The sequence below is a fragment of the Geotrypetes seraphini genome, chromosome 4 (assembly GCF_902459505.1).
Source record: "Geotrypetes seraphini chromosome 4, aGeoSer1.1, whole genome shotgun sequence".
Taxonomy (NCBI): Eukaryota; Metazoa; Chordata; class Amphibia; order Gymnophiona; family Dermophiidae; genus Geotrypetes; species Geotrypetes seraphini.
This window is the reverse complement of record NC_047087.1, coordinates 232,056,913-232,080,404: the sequence shown is the minus strand read 5'-3', so window position 1 is coordinate 232,080,404 and position 23,492 is coordinate 232,056,913. Positions and strand designations below refer to the sequence as shown.

Genomic DNA, 23,492 nt, shown 5'->3' with positions numbered 1-23,492 from the left:
AAAAAAAAAAACCCCCAAAAACACCAACCCACTAACCGCTGGATTCTTTACAGTTTGCTAATGACTTGTCCCTAACTTTAATTTTTAAAAAGCTAAACAAATAAATATATTCGCGAAAGTTTTATAGTTTACACTTTAAAAAAAAAAAATGAAACAGCAGACTGGAACAAAGAAGTTGTTTTGTGGGAAATGCTGCTCACATCAAACAGATAAATGAAACTAATTTGTTTAGATGCCTGGTTTTAGGAAAACAGTATTTGCAAGCCAGAGAGGGGCAGCTCCCCCCCCCCCCCCCCCAAGCTTTCAATAAGAGGCTCAGTAATGGGGAGAAGGATGCTTTCTAAAGGCTGCCCTACTGGTTAATTGCACTAAAATTGCTCTGGTGGCTCTGTACTCCTTGGAGATTAGAGCCCTAAAGCTATCAATAAACCTCCCCAGCAAGACATCTATGATTAACTACTCATTTCTTTCAAAACTCGGTCTTGATGCCTTTTCAGACGCAGGGCGGCCAATCCGGAGAGCTCCCGCTTGACGTCAGGGGTGAGAGCGAGGCCTCTGATTGGAGGGCGGCGCCATGAAAAGGAAACGGCGTAACTTTAATAGCCGTAGAGCGCGTCAGAGGGCGCAGTGAAGTGACAGGGCTGGAGAGGCGAGTTTTAGCCGTCGTTTTAATGGTTGTCTCTAGCGCTTGGTGTTTTTTCTTTCCTTGTTAAATAGAAGACAGTGGAGTGCCTACAGGTAGCATTGCATTTTTATTTTCTCAAAGAGAAAGTTTATGGCCCCCTATTCACTGATCATGAATCCAGGCCAGGGGTCTCTCGGTCCCGAAACGACACAGCAGGAGACGAAAGAAGAAGAATCGCAACCGACGAATCTTGCCGACGGTGCAAAAACGGTGTCTAAGGACTGCAGAACTCAGGCGTCTAATCTTCCTTTTAGCGTTGAGTCCCTGATCTCGGACCGAAAGCCTTTTCGGACTGTTTCGGAGCCCGGACTGTTAGCGGTTAACCATGCGCGTCTCGGAGAGCAGCAGCCTCCCTCACGGACCCTGTATGCGGACAAAGGTTTCTCAGGGGAAGACGTTGCCACTTTGCCAGAAAGATCAAAGCACGACCTGGAAAGTCTGGGGGACAAGGAAGCAAACTCGTGGTTTCATAAATCATCCTACTCTCCCCCTCCAAGTAAGTACAAACTGTTGCGCTGGATTTACTTCCCGGATTACCTAAAGACCGCGTTCTTGGTCCTTAACGCAAAGTAGACCCTGGTATTCGGAGTGTTTTAGAGCGACGACTTCATTAAACTCAGCTTTCATTTGACAGTGAAACAATGAAGGCTCTGTCCTGGAACAAGCTGTCTTTGAGGCTTATTTCTGCAGTATGAAAATAATAATTTTAAAATATCCACTTTTTCTGACCCAGTTTTTTTTTTTTTTTTTTTTTTTGGGGGGGGGTTTAAGTGGTGGTGTAACTGAAATAGGTGGAGGAAGCAGAGTAAGGGATTCGTTTATAAATGTCAACGTTATTTTAATAATAAGATGTCATTTATCACATCTTGAGAGAGAGGCTGAAAGGATGGATGTATTTACCCTTCTTTCTCCTAAATCTTAGGTTACAAAAAAAAGGGAGTGCGAGGCACTTATTAGAATAGAATAGAATAAACTTGATCTGATCTGCTAACAAAACTCATCTTTACATAAGTTCCCTAGTAGCTAGGTGTGATCAGGCAAAGTAATAATAATAACAGTTTATATAATGCAGGACCCTGAAGTTCTATGCAGTTTACAATGATTAGAAATGCTACAAATTGAGTAGAACTGACAAGTAAAACTAGTGAATAGCGGCTCTAGAGATCAATTAATTAGTTAATAGTCAATATCATAACTTATATTTTTATTATTTTTAGAATATTGCAGTGCTGCCATATGATTTACGGCCTCATATGCCTAACATACAAGATGACCCCTACTGAATAAAAACTCCTTAAAATAACTTGGGAGGCCTAAACTCCCTACGTTTCCACATCACCCCTTGGAAATGTTTTACTTCGTCCTGGAAAGGGCAGTACACACTTTTCAGGCTGAACTTCTGTGAACTTTTTTCTTTCTTTGTCTTTGTAGTAAAAATGCATCTATTAGTAATTTGTTCATAGGATATAAATATAAGGTTAGGCAGCAAGAATCCTAGAGCCAGACGACTGTGCCACAATTTGTGTAACTTTGTAATCTGTGGCAATTCACTGGGAAAGCTCAGGCGTATTAATGAAACTTGCTAACTTCAGCTTTTCCATGCTTCCCATTACGTTCTGGTAATACCCCAAATTTTGAATGATAGGGTTTGAAGAAATAACTAGTTTCAGCCACAAATATCTTTAACCTCAAAGGTTTTCCTATTTTGTATTATTTTAAAAGAACATTTGCAGTTGTTTTAAGCATTTTAAGTTTAATCTTGGGACCATTTTCTGTCTCTCTCAGCCAGGAGAACTTTTTTATTTTTTTTTTTTTTAAGTTCCAAATTTTGTTCCAAGATGAATTTTGTTGGCACAAACAATTAGAACAAACTATAATGTTCCACCATGAGATAAACAGGATGCCTTTTGACATATAATTTGAATTTGATTAATACTGTATATTATGTACGTTTCCATAGGTCTCCATAATTTGTTTAGTTAATCTAAACAGTTATATCTTTCATCTATCGCAGGTTCCCCCTAATAACTCACTCCAGTTCCGTTAGTGATTGAATATTGTGTGGATTATGTTATCTTTTCAGCTATTCAGAAACAAACTGCTATAGACACAAATCTTTCTTTTGTGGTGATGTTAAACTTGAGCAGGAGTACAAGACTTCAATATAATTGTTGATATGTAAGCAGAAAACTTTATTGAAGGATACCGACTGTCATTTTCCAGACCTTTCCCCAAAATTGACATTTTTGGAAAAATATAGAATGTGGGAGAAGGAAACCACTTATGCCAGTGTCTGTAGAGACCACACAGTTCTAGGAACCCACAAGGGAACTTTAATGGTTCCATGCTAACATTTTCCCCAGGAATCTGTAATCGGTGTGTTTTCTAGTCCTTTATTATGGGGAAAATATTGTTGGTTAATTAAATTCTGAAGATGTCCAGAAGAAGTAATCTTTAAAAGAATGACTTTAAGATCAGATCACTTTTGAGAGCCAGGTGGCGATTTTTGCAGGTTTTCAAACAGTCCCTGCGGAAGAGAACTTCAACAGCTGAAGCTTGACATTTTCAACATCGATGAGGGGCCGCTGAAAAGTTCTCGGCCCAACCACGAAGAGAATGATGTGACGCCATGAAACTTACAAGATAATCCACACTTTTCTTGACACTTTTTTGTTTCAATGATATGAAATGAAGTGTCAAGAAAAGTGTGGAATAACTTATGTTTAATGACTTCATATTATTCTCTTCTTGGTTGGACCATGAACTTTTCAGCGACCCCTGTAACTGCCCTTGGAGAAAATCACCCAGTATTTATCATTCATTATTGATGTTATTGCATTTTATTCTAAAGACTAACCAAAATATTAGTATAATCCTCAGTCATTTCTTTTATAAAAGTTTCAGTGCAAATGACATAGCATATGGGTAACCAGAGAGCTTCGCTCTCAGGTCCTGGAGAGAATCTCTGCACTGCTTCTCTGTTTAGAAGGATTATAAACCAGTGAGGATTCACACCCATAATTTATCAGCTGAAATATTATTTTACTCTCACGGCTTTGTGTTACTGGCAACAGATAGAGGAAGTACTTGATCAAACTTTTTCTACTTAATTCTAAATAGATCTTAGAACTGGCTTTTGCAAAGTCATTGCAGGCATCTATAGAATTTAAGAAGAAAACAAGGGGTTTTCAAATTCAAGTTTAAAATCATTTTTATATTATAAAAGACAGAAGAATCCTTCCCAAATCTGGCGAAGCAGCTCCACCTTGGTACTTTTTTAAGTGGAAATTCTAATAAACAACGGCTTTGAGGATGACATGTTTCATTGTGGATTAGTGCTTTATTTTAAAATCTCTCTGGAGAGACCAAGGAATCTTAAATCAAATGAGACAGGTAATTAAGATATATATTTAAAGTTTTTTTTAGGGGGCAAAATATGCTCTGAACCTTTTTAAATTGATTGAATGAAATAATTTCTCCAATTTAAAAAAACTATGTCCCAAATTTTTTTCTGCTTGATTATGCACTAAAAATAATTTATTGCAAAAAAGAAACAAAGAAGGATAGTAATTCAAAAACCATTTGACTCCCATATGGAAATGTATTTCAGCAAAAGTGAAAAATGTATTTAGTATATAAGTTCCAATTTTTCTTTTACTAGGGTTTTTATTTTAGGTTTTAAAGTAGTTCTATGCTTGATAATTAAATACTAAACACAATTTTTTTTAATAGAAACCATTAGGAAATGGCAGGCCATCCTCATCTGTAAAATGACTAAAGTATTTCAGCCTCTCGAAGTGCAAACTTTTTCTTAAAGGTCCAACAGTATATTGGGGGAGAGGAAATTTGTCAAGGATGTATGTAAAGGAGTTTTTTTCCGATATAGTTGTCTCATAGACACAAAATAGGAGTTGTGAGAAAAATATGATCTGTACAGTTTCTGTTATCTGCTTCTGTCTTGTTATGGCTTTCTGATGTCCTTTTTGGTCTAATTTGTTTTTCATGGGTATCTGCACGATGATCAAGCATTTTGATAGGGATGAGTTTAATCTCAGACCAAATGCTTAACATGTGATCAGCTAAGATGAATATTATTTTTCTCCCCTTTTTTATAGGACACCCCAGCCCTCCTCCGTGTACTTTGAGGAAACACAAAAACAACAGGAAGCCCAGAACTCCTTTCACCACCTCCCAGCTGCTTGCTTTGGAGAGGAAATTTCGACAAAAGCAATACTTATCCATTGCCGAGAGAGCCGAGTTTTCTAGCTCCCTGAACCTTACAGAGACTCAAGTCAAAATCTGGTTTCAGAACAGAAGAGCCAAAGCGAAGAGGCTCCAGGAAGCAGAACTAGAGAAGCTGAAGTTGGCTGCCAAACCCCTCCTGCCTTCTTTTGCATTGCCCTTCCCGCTGGGGGCCCATCTGGGCTCTGCGTCTTTATATGGGCCTTCTAATTCCTTCCAGAGACCTGCCTTACCTGTACCAGGATTATTCACAGCCCCTGTAACATATGGGATGTATTACCTATCATAATCATCCTGAGTTATAAACAGAGACCATGTATCTGGAAAACTTGTTTAAGAAAGGCTTTGCCCTTTTCATTAAAAAAAAAAAAAGTTAAACCCAATGGGTCAAAGAAAGATGCTCTGAGTACAGGGTGAGTTCTATTATTAGAACTTAGCCAAACTGACAGCTTTAGGTACATATAAGTTTTCATATTGTATGCCTAGGTACATTCCAATTTATTCATCTATAAACTTGACTATACTGTATATGTGCCTATAAATATATTTGTAAGATTAGCAATCCCAAGAAGTGCTAAAAAAAGATTTGTCATAGGTGCACTTGGTTCTCTTTCAGGAAATAATTTTGTAACTTAAAAAGTCAAACAGAAGATAAGCTGACTCCCCCCCCCCCTCCCCTCATTCTCTCATTAATATTGACCTGAAGCTTATTGGTATCTTTGTTTTTCTTTACAGTAGTGAACTTTCTATACCTAAAAAAAGGAATCCCAGAGAGTTTAGTCTATTTTTGGCACACAAGCTATTATAGGATATAAAGCTAGATAAATGGCTTGACCTAATTACCAATTTTGACAAGTCAGCTTTTCCCAACACACAGGCCCATTTAAAACAAAAACAACTAAAAACATTCTTTAACCAAAACTCTTTGAGTGCCGATAATTTCAAATGTGTCTAACAATCAAAGCTTTCAATTGAAATGCAATTTACCACACTTATTAAATTATCAGATTAAGCATTCACTTAGGCGTTGATTTCTTTTTGTTGAAGTTTCCAAGCCCCCCCCCTTCTTTGGAGGGACTATACCATCATTTTCCCTTTCAATATTTATATGATTTTACTATATTTTTGAAACCATTTTAAGTTGACCTAGTTATTTGCTGTCAGCCACGTTTCCTGTAGATATGAAGTGTGGACACTCAGTTCAGAGTGAATGGCACTAAAGGAGGATTCATGAAAGGGCATGCTAACCTCTAAAGATGCCTCAGTTACACCACCCCCCACCGCTCAAAAATCACTTTATAGCAGTAAGTCGTGTGTGTTAATTCGTCACTGGCCTTTCATTGTTTTAACCTCATGTATGTTATCGTTCTTTAAGATTTAAGGTAAAGATTAATTCTGATTGTCCTTAATCATAAGTGTGCACTTATCTTAATTATTTTGGCTTGATTTTTTCTTCATTTTTTAAATTACAACCTGGGAGGACTGGATCCAATATGTTTCGCTGAATGCTTTTTCAAGGATCCCCCTGCAAACCATTACACATCCATCACTAAAAACAGAGCTTATTTTTATTATTATTAAACTTCTTCCCAAGTTAAATCTTAAGAATAAATTAAGCTGAAGAAACTGGGACTATAACGGGCACTTTTAGCGGTTAGTGTATGCTAACATGTTTAGTGCTCTTTCATGAATCCCCCCCCCCCCCCCCAAGCCTTACATAATCAACTTCAGGAATAAAGGAGGCCAGAAGCACATTACCATTAGGCTATGATTGTATCAATATACACATTATCCCCTTTGTTTTAGAGAGTAGTGAGGAACCAGGCTTCTAAAGCAAAAGGCTAGATTTAAACATCTGACAAAACCTCCTATTTATTGCCATATGAGGGCCCCAGAAATTAAATAAGTCTCGAATGGGTCATCATGTTGCAAAATAAAATCCTTCAAAAGGAGCACTTAAATATGCTTCCAAATCTGTGGCTAGCAAACTGCTTAAGAGGGGGCTGTCAGATGCATATGCCAGTCAATGTTTGAGAGTTTGCTGTTTGCTGACCAGTATTTGTAGTGAGGCCAGTCAGTTCCTTCTTTCAGCTTTCTATGGCTGGAGAGGGGAAATTGGGGAATTTTTATTTTAATTCTGCTATTTTAAAAATGTCGCTGATAAGAAAAAAAAAATATAATGGAATCCTGTTGATAGGAATCTGTGACCAATATTTAAAAAGATGTATTTTAAACTGTGTGCATATTCAATCTGTATAAAATCTGTTTACCTGATTTCAATAATGTATATATTTTTTATTTGTATAGAGTATATGGATGGAATGGGACATCTGTTCCTATTTTGTATAAAGCAGTCAATAAAAAAATATTCTAAATTAAACCAGTACTTCTTAACGCTTGATTTGTTTTCTTGATCTCAGTTTGGTTTTATAAACCATTGTTTAAAGATGTAACCTTATAGGGTTGTTGGTTTTTTCCCTATTGTTTGGTTTTGCAAATGACTGTATATATTGCAATGTAATGATTATAAAATATAAATAATCCTAAAACCAGTACAAAAATATTGCACCATTTCATGATGTCTTCAGATATGAGAAACTATGGCCCTCTTTTACTAAGCCAGGGTAAAGGTTCCTACCAAGGCCTGGTGTGCTAAATGCTCTTACGCTCATAGAATTCTTTGAGCATTGTAGCAGCATCGGAGCATTTAGCGGCCCCGGGCTGCGGTAGAAATTCTACTGCGGCTTAGTAAAAAAGTGGGGAGGGGTGCTATATTTGCCAATTTTTTTAACACAAATTGTACCTAAATTATATACTGCCTGGAAGCCATGGAAGGGGAAGGGGTAAAACGTGGACCTTACGGACCTCAAGGATATATTCTAAACCTGCACATCCTTAAAAATCTGAGATCCGTGCCACTTTTAGTCTCAGCATATGTTATGGCTTTGACAAACCTCTATGACAATTTAGCTCTAATGGATCCTAATGCTTTTCCCTCCCTATGCTGAGTCTAAAAGTGGCACGGATCTCAGATTTTTAAGGATGTGCGGGTTTAGAATAGATCCGTGAGGTCCGTAAGGTCCACGTTTTACTCCTTCCCCCATATAATTCAGGTAGAGTAGGTATTTAATGTCAATCTGAGATTGTACTTGAAGCAATGGAGGGTTAAGTGAGTGGCCCAAGATCACTAAGTAGAATTTGAAGCAGCCTACTCCCATCGAATCCCAAAACAATGACACTGGACAACAAAATCAATAGAAAATGCTGAACTTTATACCTAGATTTAAAAACAAAAATTGTACCTATTGGTATCTCTATTAGGAAACAAAACAAGAAAATCTTAAATTGGAATACAACTTGCAGGAAGCTATTTTTTTGTAATGGGTTTTGAACTTTTGCTTACCTTCATTTCACTAGGCATGTAATTTAGGGCTCCTTTTACAAAGCTACAGTAGTGATTCCCCCATGGCAAATGCACCGAAGCCCATTCAAGTCCTATGGGTTTTATAAAAGGACCCCTTAATATATGTTGAAAATGCACCTTTTGCACCGTAGCGATGAAAACACTGCTTATCTTGCTTCTGAACAGAAAAGAAAGGGCATAGCATACACTCAACACCTTGCTGCACAGATGAAAATGAAGCGACCTGAACAGCTCTGACATCTGCCTCAAGGTAAAAAAAAAAAAAAAAAGTCCAAACCTTGACCATGGTGTTTCTGTACTCCTCAAGGGAAAAGCACTGTGTATAAACGTGTGTGTGTTTGGGAGTGTTTAAAAGCAAGAATCATTTTATGATTGCCAAAAGAGTAAACAATTATCAAGTTACCCTTTGCATACATTGATTATATTTGTTCCAAAACTTTTCCAGGAGGAAAAAGGCAGAAAACATATTGTATATGACTTGTTTACTATTTGCATTGGAGGCTGGCCAGTTCTAGGGTTCTAGCTTGCTGGAGAGCACAATTTGAAATTCTGAAGAATGCAGGATATTTACACAATGGTTTATTGTAATTTTAATAAGTATTACTGTAATTATTTAAGCAATAAGCTTAACAGCAGGCACATAGCAGGTCCCTAACAACTGCATGAAAAGAAGGGAGCTCCCACAAGGATATGATTCACAGCCTTATGTGCTTTCAATGCCTCTCTAAATTTATTTAAGGATCAAAAATAATAATTTTTAAAAAACAACGCATAAGCTTACAGTAGCAAATAAAGATTGAAAATTATTTTTTGTGTAGGACTCAGTAGATGCTCCCATAAAGGGAATAAAAAGAAAAAAACTTGAGGTTAACCAAAAATTTTTCATTTTTTTTTCTATTGCACAATATAGCAAGCAATGGTTGAATTTACAAGTTTATTATAAGATGAACTCTGAGGCTTAGAATGGCACTAACTAAAGGAGTCTATTGAGGTGGGAATAAAAGTTGTCTTACTGATGCCTTTTTAATATTTAAATCAGGCATTTTAAGAAATGCAACCCCTACTCTGACAACTCATCTGAAAAGCAGGACGAGTTTAGTTATAAAGATTTCAAAAAACATCCTCCTTATTGATTTTTATTTTTTTTAATTATTTTTTGTTCAAGCATTGACATTTGTCCTACAAACCCAGTCCACTTGGAACAGGTTTTTAGAAATCTGGGGGGGGGGGGAGAGGGAGGAATAGCCCTGCAGGCATGAGGCTGATGCCAGTGCTATGTAGCACCAGCCCTTAAAATAGGGGCCCTTTTACTAAGCAGAAGTAAGCACTAACCTGTGTTTACTGCCACCTAAAAATGGCATTAGTGACACACACTCAGGAGCCATGTGCTAACTTGAAATTGGAGCATGTCACCCATTAACTATAAAATACATTTTATTTAGCACAGGATATGTGCTTGGGGAGGAGTGTAGGCATGCCCTATGCTAATTGGTTAGCACAGGGGTTGGCAACCATATGCGACTCTTCTTCCATATATAGATAAAACTCCCTAGACCTACCAAAGTACCTGGTGGTTCAGCAGGGGTCTTCATGACAGGAGTGCAGCCCTCTCACTTCTGCCTTCCCGCAGCTGCCTTCTAAAATGGCTGCTGAGACCTCTCGTGGCAGCTCATGGTACTACAGGAAATAGTGCAAACAGCTGTGAAAGGTCACAACAAACATTTTAGAAGACATCTGCAAGGAGGCAGGAGCAAGAGGGTCATGCTCCTGCCATGAAAACCCCCACTGATACCTCGGTAGGCTCGGGGGGGGGGGGGGGCTACTCTATACATGGCAGAGTGGAGGAGCAGGGGCATTCTGGAATTGCGCTGCCATGAAAGTCATGCTCCTGCCCTGAAGATGCTCCCCCCCCCCCCCCGCTGGACCCAGTACCTAAGTAAGCCCTTGGGGAAGGGGGAATCGTGGGGTTGGGAGGGGGATCAAAGGGTCAGGGCCTGGAGAGGGATGATTGCCTTGGCTATGGGGAGAGGGGAGGGGCAGGGGAGGGAGGGATGAGAGTGAAGAGACCTGTGAGGGGTTGGAGGGGAAACGAGGAGAGAAAATAGACCTTGGGTTGGGAAGAGAGAGAGAGACCTAGAATATCTCAAACCGCCTTCTCTCCTCATTGCGGCTCTTTGTAAATCTTGGGTCAAACATTTAGGATAAAATGGCTCTTTGCTTTAAAAAAGTTCCTGACCCCTGGATAAGTATGTTGGCACTGGTATGCACTGATCAATTAGCACAGGAGTAGTGTGGGAGCCTTAATGTCTACTAAATAGGTGGTGTTGAGGGCTCACATGCTAATGACCACGTGCTAATTTTCCAATTTATGCATGGTCATCATTAATAAGAGAATGGCACCGTCAGTCATCTTAGAGCCATGCTAAAAAAAGGCCCTAGCCCAGGGGTAGGGAACTCCGGTCCTCAAGAGCCATATTTCAGTCGGGTTTTCAGGATTTCCCCAATGAATATGCATGAGATCTATGTGCATACACTGCTTTCAATGCATATTCATTGGGGAAATCCTGAAAACCCGACTGGAATACGGCTCTCGAGGACCGGAGTTCCCTACCCCTGCCCTAGCCTATGAGAAACCCATGTGCTAAAAACAGCACTGGCTATCTTTTCACATGGCTTAGTAAAAGGACCTCGTAATCTTTTGTAATTAGTGCCCCTCAGTAGCGCTTCTTATTAATGATTAGCTCTACAGTAGGTAGAACCAGTGCTGAAATTACTTTCTTCATGCCTAACATCACTAATGAATACAGCCATGAACCAAATTTGTATATCTATAGTCTCAGGTATCACTAAGTAACAATTTTTTTTTTCTTAAATTGCCTATGCCATAAAAGTATAGAAAATGGCTATCATTCTCCTCAAACTTTGCTTTTGTGACCAGGACATTAATATATTGGAATTTACCTTTTTTGCAGAACATTCCAGAATGATTTCAAATTGAGTAGATTTAGAGGCCCTTTCACTAAGGCACAAACATTCAGCAGATGCATTAAGCTTTGTATGTGACCAATTTATCAAGACAAGAGGAAAAAGTACTTCATAGAAGCATCTACAAGGCATATTTTGACATGCCTGTTGGGGATCAAGACAAATCTTGGGCACCTTACTTCACATGCGAGCACTGCCAAAAAAAACTCTGGAAAGTACGATAATTTTGTTTCTTTCCAGGATGGTGGAATTTTCTGCTATAGATTTTCATAGAATGTTTAATTTTTAAAAATATTTAAATTTAAAATTTGTCAATGTTATTTGAAAATATGTTGTGAGAATCTCATACACATTAGTCATAGGTGAAATTAATGATTTGTTTTCATTACCCAAAATTTACTCCCTCTTTTACGAAACTGCGCAAGCAGTTTTTAGCGCAGAGAGCCGCGCTGAATGGCCTGTGCTACTCCTGACACTCATAGGAACTCAATGAGTGTTGGGAGCAGTGCGGGCCATTCAGCGCGGCTCTTTGCACTAAAAACCACTAGCACAGTTTCATAGAAGAGAGGGTTAATTTCATAAACTGAACTCAGAGAATCTGACCCCCTCTACCTTTAGACCATTGAAAGTCTGGCACGACTCTGAGCCCCCACGTAAGGACCCCGCCTCCACAGCCACAGGGAGCCAGCTCACCAAGGGAAGACAGTCTAGCCAAAGTATTGTTCTCCCGGGAGGCTTCGCTGAGCCAGGCTCCAGAAGATATTGAGTCTGCAGCAGGCACATCGTTGGAGCAGATAGAAGGACAAGGTGGAAGAGAGAGAAATCCTGGGACTGAAGGAATCAGCCAATACAGTCAGGTACTTTCTCTTTTTCAAAACCCAACAATGTAACTGTGGATTCCTTGTGGGACTTAGTCGTAAGTTTGGGGCAGTCACTATCTCCACAAATAAAGGAACTGGAAAAAAAGAGTGTTAGAACAAAAAGAAGAATTTAAAAACTTTAAACAAGATACTCTTAAAATGAAAAATAAAGTGGAAAAAATGGAGAAAGAGCTTTCAGAAGTGAAGCAAGTACAGACTACCTTTATTAGGGATAAAACCTATATGAGAAGGAAAATTTAAAATTTGGAAAACAATTCCCGCTCTGGTAATTTGAGATTATTACATTTTCTAAAAACCCCAACAAATTCCACGAAAAAAATGTTGAAAAAATATCTTATGAAAATATTGAATATTTCGGAAGATATACTTCCTCTCTTTGTACAAGTATTCTACCTACCAATGAAAGAACAAAAAGATATTCCTCAAAAACAGGATTTACAAATAGATGTTACTGCAATCTTGGAAACATCATTGAAGGACATAGTAAAATCCGCTATGCTTATATTAACAGTGGCTCTATTGCCTGATAGAGATTGGTTACTGAAGATGTTTTTCAAAAATAGACATAAAGAATTTATGGGATTAAAGATACAAATGTTCCCAGATGTGACTAAAGATACCCAAAAACGTAGATGACAATTCCTTCTTCTTAAACCAGGGGCAACAATGATGGGAGGTGTTTCCTTATTGTGATATCCCTGTAAATGTATTGTCAAATATAGATCTAATAAGTATGTATTCTTCGATCCTTCTCAGTTAACAGGGTTCCTATCTACGAAACGCCTTGAAGGGGTAAAAGAAACATCAGCAGTAATTTAAAGTTAATAGAAAGATTCCTACAGTTTGATATTTGCTTTTTTTCGCTAAATTGATGTGATTTATTTTATATACATTCACTAGAAGTCTTGCATCCAATATATGGGATTAATAGTATTGATTAAGAATTGTATTTCCTATTTGATATTAATATCTTGTTTAAAATATTATTTCTGGGGGTTTTTTTCCCCAATATTCTGTACAAGAGGTTTTCTTTGAAAAATTTTAAAAGCAATAAATAAATAAATAAAAAAGAAAGTCTGAAACAAAAGAAGTGCCCAGTCACTGGATAACAAAGGGAAGTCTCGGTTTGTACAGTAGTTAACTACCTCTGCTCTCCAAGAATATTTGTATATTGACAGCAACAAAGGAAGGCTGGGTTTGTACAGCAGAGTTAACTACCTCTATTTTTCAAGATGTTCACAACAATCAAAGAGGCTGGAGTGGGACAAAAGAGACTTCAGCCACCAGACAACAACCCTCTTAATCTTGTCAGGACTCATCTGCTCAGCCAAGAATGTGACCAGCTCAAACATGCATCCATGTCCAGACCCAGAAAAAAACCCAACACTTTGACAACAAGTAAAAACCTCAATACTCTACTTGGAAAGGAAGAACCAAAAACAACAACCCTCTTACAGGTGGGTGCAAGAGAAAGTGGAGTTGATTAAATGAATACAACTAGGTTTATTTCAAAACATCAATCATAAATTGTTAAAGCAAAGCAACAAATACAAACTACACTAAACTAAAACTTAATTTTATAGACCGGGTCATCAACCAAAAGGAGCTTGACTTGGTTAACAGTAATGTAATACATAATACTTAAACATGACAAAGGAAAAGTAAACTAGAGTGGTTAGTTTACAAAGTATTTAGCAAACAAGAAGATTTTCAGGGCTTTCCGTAATAGAACGAAAGGCCCTAAACTTCATAATGCAAGCGGTAATGCATTCCAGAATTTGGTTAGTTTAAAAGCGAAATAATGACTAAATCTCCTGACATAAGGGAAGGAAATGTAAGTTTTAATTTTTGAAAACTTCTGGCAAGATGAGATCTATGCAAATTCCAGTCTAAAGGAACCAAAGTAGTGAAAATGCCAAATGAGATCTTAAATGCAATACAAATAATAATATCACAACAAATAATGTCAAACGAATATCAAATAATCTCTGATAAATGATGGTTCATATGGCAAATTGCCAGAGCTGAAGTTGGGATGTAATCAAGGAGTTCTAAAATAATGCTGCAAAAACACCTAATGGTCCTGGGGTACAGAAAGTCAAATTCAAAGGTACTCTAAGGCAGTGATGTGAAGATGAGATGTAGGTAGGACCCTACATGGTCTATGTTTCGACGTGTGTAAATGCCTTCATCAGGGGTCCATGGTTGGAAGATAAATAAAATCTGAACCATACACAGCAAGCTTTTAGGTGTTGAAAGACCACAGAATTCTATTATGGGTCTATTTTGCTATTTAGTTAGTCCACAATATATCAGAGCACTAAAAATTAGAAGCTTTCCATCTGACATAAAGGATTTGTTGGAAGATGCCAATCACTGAACCAATAATGGACCCCTGAAGAAGGCATTTACACATGCCAAAACACAGACTGTGTAAGGTCCTACCTACATCTCATCTTCACATCACTGCCGCAGAGTACTTTTGAATTTGACTTTCTACACCCCAGGACCATTTTGGCAAATATAGGGGGGGGGGGTTGCATTATAGACCAGCATTGTTTTGGAATTCCTTGATTACATCCCAACATCAGCTCTGGCAATTTGCCATATGGACCATCATTTATCAGAGACTAATTGATACTCATTTGATATTATTTGTTGCTTTGTTTTAACAATTTATGATTGATGTTTTAATAAACCTGGTTGTATTCATTTCATCAACTCCACGTTCTCTTGCACCTGAGAGTGTAAGAGGGTTGTTGTTTTTGGACTACTATACACCACATGACTCCAGCTCCACTGGCCCATAAGAATTATAAAAGTGAGGATTTACATAAGCTCTTCCTCTTTTTCTTTAGACCTTCACTTGCCTCTGGACCTGCTCACCTTGCTGGACTTCTCATCTGCATTCAAGACTCCAGGTTCCACTCCCAATCACACTAAACTTCTCTTGCAGTAAGGATCATCACTTCAAGCCACCCTCTGCAAATACAAGATCTCCTTCACCACTCCAACCAGAAGCAGCAATAAGGAGAAACACATTAATCAGAGTGAGCTCCTACTAATCCATCTTAATTAATCAATCAGTTTCTCCAGCAATATTTAACTTGTGTAAGATCTCTAAATTGAGAACTAAAATTATTGCATTACCTGTATAGTATTATAAATGAACTTGCTCTGTAAAATAAGATTCTAGTTCTTCCTTAATGCTCTAAGTATATTTCCTTAAATATTGTACAGTGCAGGTTTATAGTGCTGGTAGTACTATTCCCCAAATTAACATATATATTTCACATTATAATGCCTGCCAGGACTTCCAGCAGCACTATTTTGAAAAAGGGCAATATATGAGAAGAGATCTACAAAAATTAAGGACTAGCAGTTGAAATCTAATGTGAAGCAGTTGCAGAATCTGATTTTGTTTGTATATTTCATGAGTGAGGTTGTAGGTCTGTATTTGTTGTCTGTTTTTATTCCTATTTTATTATGTATGTAAAGTTGGATGTGTGGACTATAAATATTTTAAATATATATAAAGTGATGCACTTGAGATGCAGAAATCCAAAGGAGATGTACTAGATTGGAGGTGAGAGACTGATAAGCACACTTCAGAAGAGGGACCTTGGAGTGATAATGTCTGAGGATCTCAAGGTGGCAAAACAATGTGACAAGGCTGTGGCCAAAGCCAGAAAGGTGCTAGGCTGCATTGAAAGAGGTTTAACCAGCAGACGTAAACAGGTGTTGATCCCAATGTACAAGTTGTTGGTAAGGCCCCACATGGAGTACTGTGTTGTTCTGGAGGCCTTATCTTGCTAAGGATGTCATAAGACTTGAAGCAATTCAAAGAAAAGCAACAAAAATGATATGAGGTTTGGACCAAAAGACATATGAGAAGAAACTTGAGGAACTGAATACGTATACTTTTGAGGAAAGGAGAGATAGGGATGATATGATACTACCATTTAACTACAGGTAGTCGTCAACTTACGACCTATCTATGTTACGACTGTTCGACCTTACGATGCGACTTCCGCTCTCTGAAATCTCGCAATGCAGCGTGAGTTGTTTTGGCAATTTCATGCAGTAAAAATGACAACGAAGAGGAAATTGTCTCTGTCCACTCCTCAGCCTTCCAAAAAGGAAAGAAAGGCCATAGAAATGAACACCAAAATGATAATAAAACTGTATGAAGGAGGAAAGAAAGTGAATGCGATCACATGTGATCTACAGTTATCACACTCTACTGTGCCGAATATTATAATAATAATTATTATTATTATAAAGGACAAAAATAGAATTTGTGAAGCTGTGAAAGGTTCTGCACCTTTGCGGTCAACAGTGATTACGAAGCAACGTACTGGGCCCATCCATGTAATGGAGAAATTGTTAAACATTTGGATAGAAGATCAGATTCAAAAGCGGACGCCCTTAAGCCTCTTTACAGTACAGTCAAAGGCTAGAAGTCTGTTTGGAACTTTAAAGGAACGCACTGGAGAAGGCTAAAGTCAACAATTTGTGGCAAGTACTGGTTGGTTTAAGAGGTTTAAAAATAGATTCCAGTTGCATAATGTTCAGGTGACTGGAGAAGCAGCAAGTGCAGATGAGGAAAGAGCTAAAAAGTTTGTTGATAGTTTAGAAGAAATAATCAAGGTGGAGGGTTACCTGTCAGAGCAAATTTTTAATGTGGATGAAACAGGGTTATATTGGAAGTGGATGCCAGGACGCACTTACATTCACAAAGAAGCCAAAAGCATGCCAGGATTTAAAGCATACAAGGATAGACTCACTCTACTGCTTGGAGGGAATATCAATGGGTTCAAGCTGAAGCCCTTATTAATTTACCATTCTGAAAATCCACGTGCATTTAAGAATGTGAACAAGCACGCTTTGCCAGTTTATTATAGATCAAGCCGTAATGCCTGGATGAACTAGGCTTTATTTGAGGATTGGTGCAGTAATTGTTTTATTCCTCAAGTGCATGAGTACTGTTTGGAGAAACAAATCCCCTTCAAAATTTTACTGTTGCTTGATAATGCGCCTGGACATCCACATCACTTAGCTGATCTCTATCCCAATGTGAAAGTGTTATTTTTGCCCCCAAACACTACACCACTTATTCAACTGATGGACCAAGGGGTGATTGCTACTTTTAAGGCAAACTATCTCAGAACCACTTTCGCCCAAGCCATAGCTGCTATAGATGCCAACCCTGAACTATCACTACGTGACTGTTGGAAACAGTATAACATTCTTAAGTGTATACAAAATCTTGCTACTGCTTGGGACTCAGTGACGGAAAAGTGTATGAATGGTGTGTAGAAGAAGTGTGTTAAGCGCTATGTGAATACCTTTCCTGGATTTAACAGTGAACAAGAACTTGATGAGATTCGTGAAGAAATAGTGAAACTGTCAAAAGACCTTTCATTGGGATGTGAAATGGAAGATGTTGAAGAGTTGCTAGACCGGGAATCAGGGGAACTTACAAATGAAGAGCTGATAGAATTAGAAGAAGAAAGAATGGTGGAAGAAAAAATAAGAGAATTAGAGAAGACCAAAAGGATGAAGTGCCACAACGAATGTTCACCACAAAGGGATTGTCAGAAGGTTTATCTCTACTGAATAAACTCCTCATCCATTTTGAAGACATGGACCCAAACATTGAACAATTTGCGAGGATTGAACGGATGGCACGCAACACATTTCATCCTTATTGCAAAATTTATGAAGAGAAAAAAAAGCAAACAATTCAGACGAAGCTAACTATGTTTATGAAAAGAGCAACTCTACCCATCACTGGGTCCGCAGCCTCACCTGATGGAGATATCGACAATCCGCAGCCATGACTTAAATGTACTTTACTGTATTTCTTATTTTTGTTTGGTTTTCCACAATTGTATTGTTGTTTGACTTAGAAAGAAAGAAAATATTGTTAATAGATTGCTTTAAGATAATTAAAATGATTATAATATCATTACCCAGTCTAATATTCTTGCCTTAATTTAACATAGCCAACTTGCATCCTGATCCACTTACGACCTAGCAGTCGGAACCAATTGCGGTCGTAAGTCGACGATTACCTGTATTTGAAAGATATTAATATGCTACAAATATTTTCCAGAGAAGAGGACATGAATTGAGGTTGCAGAAGGGGTCAACTTAAGAGTAATTTCCAGAAGTACTTTTTCATGGAAAGGGTGGTGAAGATGAAAACAGTAACAGAATTCAAATATGCGTGGGATAAACACAAAGAATTCCTACATGAGAAAAGAATGGAAGGAAAACAGAACTTAGCAGTGGTTAGATGGTAATTCAAATAATTAGCAAATAAGGCCAGTACCGAGCAGATTTCTACAGTATGTGCCTTAAAAAGAGCATGTACTAAATTTTCTTCAGCACTTCAAGTATTAAATGATATAAACTTCAATTTATAATATTAATTCATTTATTAAATTCTCTTCCAGATCTCAGTGACACCATTCACCGCTCAATATATCTCATAGCAGTTTAGCTTTATGTGTCTTATCATCATAGAACCTTATTATATACAGTTTTTCAAGTAATAATTCAAATATTTTTCATAAAGTGTTTAGTGCTTAAATAAATATTTTAGATATTAGCTTTTTTTATTTGCTTCTGTCAATGGTCTGGGGAGATTCAATCCAACATGTTTCGCTATAGCACTTTTTCAAGGATTCTCCCAGAGCTGTCCCAAGTCGTCTATGCTCACATATTTTTATGAGACAAAGGGTGTCAGTCATGGACACATTAAGATCAAGAATATTTATGTTATATTGCAACACATGCTATGAGTATCTTATTGGGCAGACTTCATCTGCTTTCATTTACTATATAACTATGTAGAAAGTTATTCAATCTCAGTGCAGCTTTTTGCTGTTCACTCTGTGTGGGGCTTGCTTCCACTGAAGCCTCCCATGAAGCCTCTTACTGTGTCATAGAACTTCATTAAGTTGTATTAACTAGTGCTGCCCAATTTGCCGATTCAAATCAATTCATCAATTCACTGATGAATTGATTTGAATCGATTCATTGTCTGAGATAATCGGACTCACCAATTCAGTTGTTCCCCCCACCCTGGTGAGACCTGACATACCTCCGGGGCCTCCTAAAACAGCGGCAACACTCTGAATGGGCTGCTTCACAGCCTTCTCTCTGCAGCATCACTGATGACATCATTGGTAACGTGGCAGAGAGAAGCCCTAGTGGGCAGGTCATGAAGCAGCCCATTTAGAGCACTGCCGCTGCCTTAGAAGGCCTCAGAGGTATGCCAGGTTTCATGGTAGGATTGGTGAGGTGCTGCTGCTCAGGGGGATGGGAAGAAGGGATGGGAGGAAGGGATGGAATACTGTTGTACAGGGGGTTGGGTGGGAGAGGAGGAAAACTGCTGCTTCTGGGGTTTGGGAGGGGAGGAAAGATGGTGTACATGGGGGGGGGGAGAAAGGAAGGAGGAAGAATTGTTGGGGTGGAGGAGAGGAAGGGAGAGATGAAACAAAGAGGTAGAAAGGTGTAAGAGGGAGAAATCCTTCATATGGTGAAGGGGAGGGAGACATTCATGGAGAAGAGTGAGAAATGTTGGAGAAAGGATGGACAGTAGAACGAGATGGTGCATGGGGAAAGAGAAAGAAATGTTGCACATGATAATGGAGGGGAGGAAAGGAGAGAAGCTGCATGGAGGGGAATAAAGAGGTTTGGCAAAGGGTACAAGGCAGAGGGAGAGAGAAAGAGAGAGATGGTAGACAGTGGGAAAGAAACAAATGTTGGATATGACAGTGGAAAGTAGAAAAAAATAATTTTATTTTCTATTTTGTGATTACAATAAGTCATATTTGAAATGTATATCCTGCCAGAGCTGGTGTTAGACAGTGAACGTGAGCTAGGACCTAACAGAGCGAGGAAAAGTATTTTTTATTATGTTTACACCACAGCACCGGCGTGAGGTTGGAGAGAGCAAAGGTTTCATCGAATTGTCTACAATGACATCCAGATCTTTTTCTTGGGCGCTAACCCCCAAGGTGGACCCTAGCATCTGGCATCTGTGATTTGGGTTATTCTTCCCAATGGGCATCACTTTGCATTTGTCCACATTAAATTTCTTCTGTTACTTGGACACCCAGTCTTCCAATTTCCTAAGGTCTGCCTGCAATTTTTTATAATCTGCATGCAGTTTTTAAAAATTTTGAACAGTTTAATGTCATCTGCAAATTTAATCACCTCACTCATCGTTCCAATTTCCAGATCATTTTTTTTTTAAATTTTATTTTTATTCATTTATCAAATCCTTACGTGGAATCTCTCGGAGAGAGAAAGAGAAAATGGTTACTATGGACGGGCAGACTAGATGGGCCATTTGGCCTTTATCTGCCGTCATGTTTCTATGTCTATGTTTCTATTACAAGTTGCAAACACTCATTATAGAAATTCAGAGCCATTTCAAAAAAGGAAAATTTCAATCAAAGAAAAAATAATAAAATTAGAAAATACAATATTGGATATGGTCTCTTCCTTAGACCACTAAGGAGTCCTTTTATCAAGCCGCGCTAGCGGGGTTAGCCCTTCGGACATTTCATCATGCGCTAACCCCCGCAGCCGGCTAAAAAACTAACGCCTGCTCAATGCAGGCGCTAGTGGCTAGCGTGGCAGGCGGTTTAATGCGTGTTAAACCCCTACCGCAGCTTGATAAAAGGACCCCTAAATTAGTAGGGAGAAGGAGATTGAATTGTATTATATATAACTAGTATTTTACCCCGTTACATTAACAGGTGCTAGAATATATGTCTGTCTATCTTTATTTCTCTCTCTCTCTCCCTCCAGCTGTCTTTCTTTCTGTCTGTCTCTGTCCCTGGCCCCCTTTGTCTGTCTGTCTTTCTGTGTATCTCCCTGGCCCTGTGTCTTTCTTTTCTTTCTGTCTCCCTTCCTCCTGCTGTCTGTCTGTCTGTCTTTCTATCTATCTGTCTCTCTCCCTGCCTCCTATGCAGCAGCATTTCTCTCCCACCACTTCCCTGTGCAGCAGCCAAAGCAGCATTCCCTCCCCCCACACCACTTCCCTGTGCAGCAGCAGTAGCGTTTCCTCTAACCCCCTGTCCGGCTCCCTTAGTCCCTTACCGTCCCCCACCCCCTTCCTAGGGGGTGACAGGGGCTGCGGCGGCTGTCTCCGAGTGACACCAACTCTCTCTTCTCCTTTTCTGTCACTCCCAGACCGCTGCCCCGCGCCCTCTGACAACTATGGTACACTTTTATTTTCCCCCTCTGTGGCTGCCTCTAAATGTCCTGCCACCGAACGCGCCTGTTGCATCTCTAGCGCACCTTCGGATACGTAGTATGCGCGCATGGGCACTTGTGCCGCCACATCCCAACAGATCAGGGATCAGGGAACATGCGGCACGAGTGTGCATGCGCGCTTAGAGTTTTATTATTATAGATATCTCCCAATAATCTAAAAAATAAGGCTTAAACAGCTAAATCTCAGTCTTCATTTTTAACATCATCCTGTTCTATTGGTTAACTTTTTGAGGTCCAACAAGGATTTTAGATGTTCAGGGAGGAAAAATACATATCTTAGACTAGTGATGGCTAACCTTTTTGAGCCCGAGTGCCCAAACTGCCGCACAAAACCAAAGAATTTTCTCAAAGTGCCAGCACGTCAATTAAACCTTAATAACAAGATTTTAGTATCTAAAAACTCTTTATAAAGTTGCCTGAACTATGTAACATCATTTTTAAAGGTTGGAATCTTTGTATTGTCAGAGAATCAATTTGATTCACAATCCTTTGGTTTTCATTTCAATTTATTGGCAATTTATAATGTTTTAATGATTTCGTTCATGGGCCGAATACACACATACTTTTCTCTGTCGCCGCACTCTTTGACCAAAAGATTTGTAAGCCTGCAACCACGTCAAGGTAGACTCTTTCAGCAGCTCCCCTCCCTCCCCCTTACCTTTGTGGCCAAGTCAAAATGATCTACCAACAATAAAATTTTAAAAACACAAAGCACGCTGTACGCAGAGAAAATGTTAATTATCATTTATATTCCGCGGGTTTTCAAAGAGGTCAAGGCAGATGACTTTATGCAATGTCACCTCAGTAACAACTATACAAAAATAGACAAATATTCCCCCTCCCTTTTTACTAAACCGCGATAGCGGTTTTTAGCGCAGGGACCTGCGCTGAATGCCCCACGCTGCTCTTGAAGCTCATAGGCTCCCTGCGCTAAAAAACGCTATTGCGGTTTAGTAAAAGGGGGCCATAGTGCAAAATATAGACAGCATATATAAATTCTCAAAACGGACACATTTTGATCACTAAATTGAAAATAAAATCATTTTCCTACCTTTGGTAATTTCATCAGTCTCTGGTTGCACTTTATTCTTCTGACTGTGCATCCAATATTTCTTCCCTTTTTTCAGCTTCCTGTATGCTTTCTCTCCTCCAGACCTCATTCCCTCCCCAAACTTTTTCTTTGTTTCACCCTGCCCCCTTCTTTCTTTTTCTCTCTCTCCATACCCCCTTTCATTCTGTATGTCTGTCTTTCTCTCTCTCTCCGTGCCCCATTTTTCTTTGTTTCACCCAGCCCTCTTTCTTTTTTTTTTTTTTGGCTCCCTGTCCCCCCCTTTCTTTCTTTCTCCTTGCCCTCCCCTATGCCACCACCATTGGGAAAATGCTGCCACCGCCACTGGGGAATAGTCTGCCACTGCCGCTATCGGGAACAGGCCGGCGCCAAGTTCGCCCTGCTTCTCTTCCCCACGGGGCCGACCAACTCTCGCCACTCGACGTCAATTCTAACATTGGAGAGGACGTTCTGGGCTAGCCAGGCAGCGATTGGCTGGCCCAGAACGTCCTCTCCGACATCAGAATTGACGCGGGTGGCGAGAGTTGGTCGGCCCCACAGGGAAAAGCAGGGAGAACTTGGCACCGGCCTGTTCCCAATGGCGGCGGTGGCACTCAAGTGGCTAAAGAGACGCAGTTTGCCAACCTAGGGAGAACACTGGAGGGTGGCCAGCTGTGCACCCCCTTGGGGCGTAAAACCGGGGCAGACCGCCCCCACCCCCACCTTGGTATGCCACTGTCTGTACCTCACTCCCTCCCTATGACCAAAAATTCTCCTTTCTTCTATTCCCCGTGTACACAACCATTTCTTTCCCTCCCTTCCTCTCTCCCAAGTCCTTGCCTTCTGTGTCCAAAAACCCATTCCCTCCCCCACCTCAGCATCTCTTTCCCTCCCTTCCTCTCTCCCAAGTTCATGCCTTGTGTCCAAAAA

The 23,492-nt window shown here is 39.4% G+C and overlaps 1 protein-coding gene and 1 pseudogene across 1 annotated transcript; both read left to right on the top strand.

Moving 5' to 3' along the window:
• Positions 1-615: 615 nt before the first annotated feature.
• On the top strand, positions 616-7,313 carry LOC117358656 (homeobox protein MSH-C-like). The gene is made up of 2 exons (XM_033940133.1): positions 616-1,181; positions 4,801-7,313. Exons 1-2 carry the CDS (start codon positions 776-778, stop codon positions 5,214-5,216), a joined length of 822 nt encoding a protein of 273 aa, XP_033796024.1. The 5' UTR covers positions 616-775; the 3' UTR covers positions 5,217-7,313.
• Positions 7,314-16,306: 8,993 nt separating this feature from the next.
• On the top strand, positions 16,307-17,836 carry LOC117359746 (annotated as a pseudogene).
• The last annotated feature ends 5,656 nt before the right edge of the window (positions 17,837-23,492 follow it).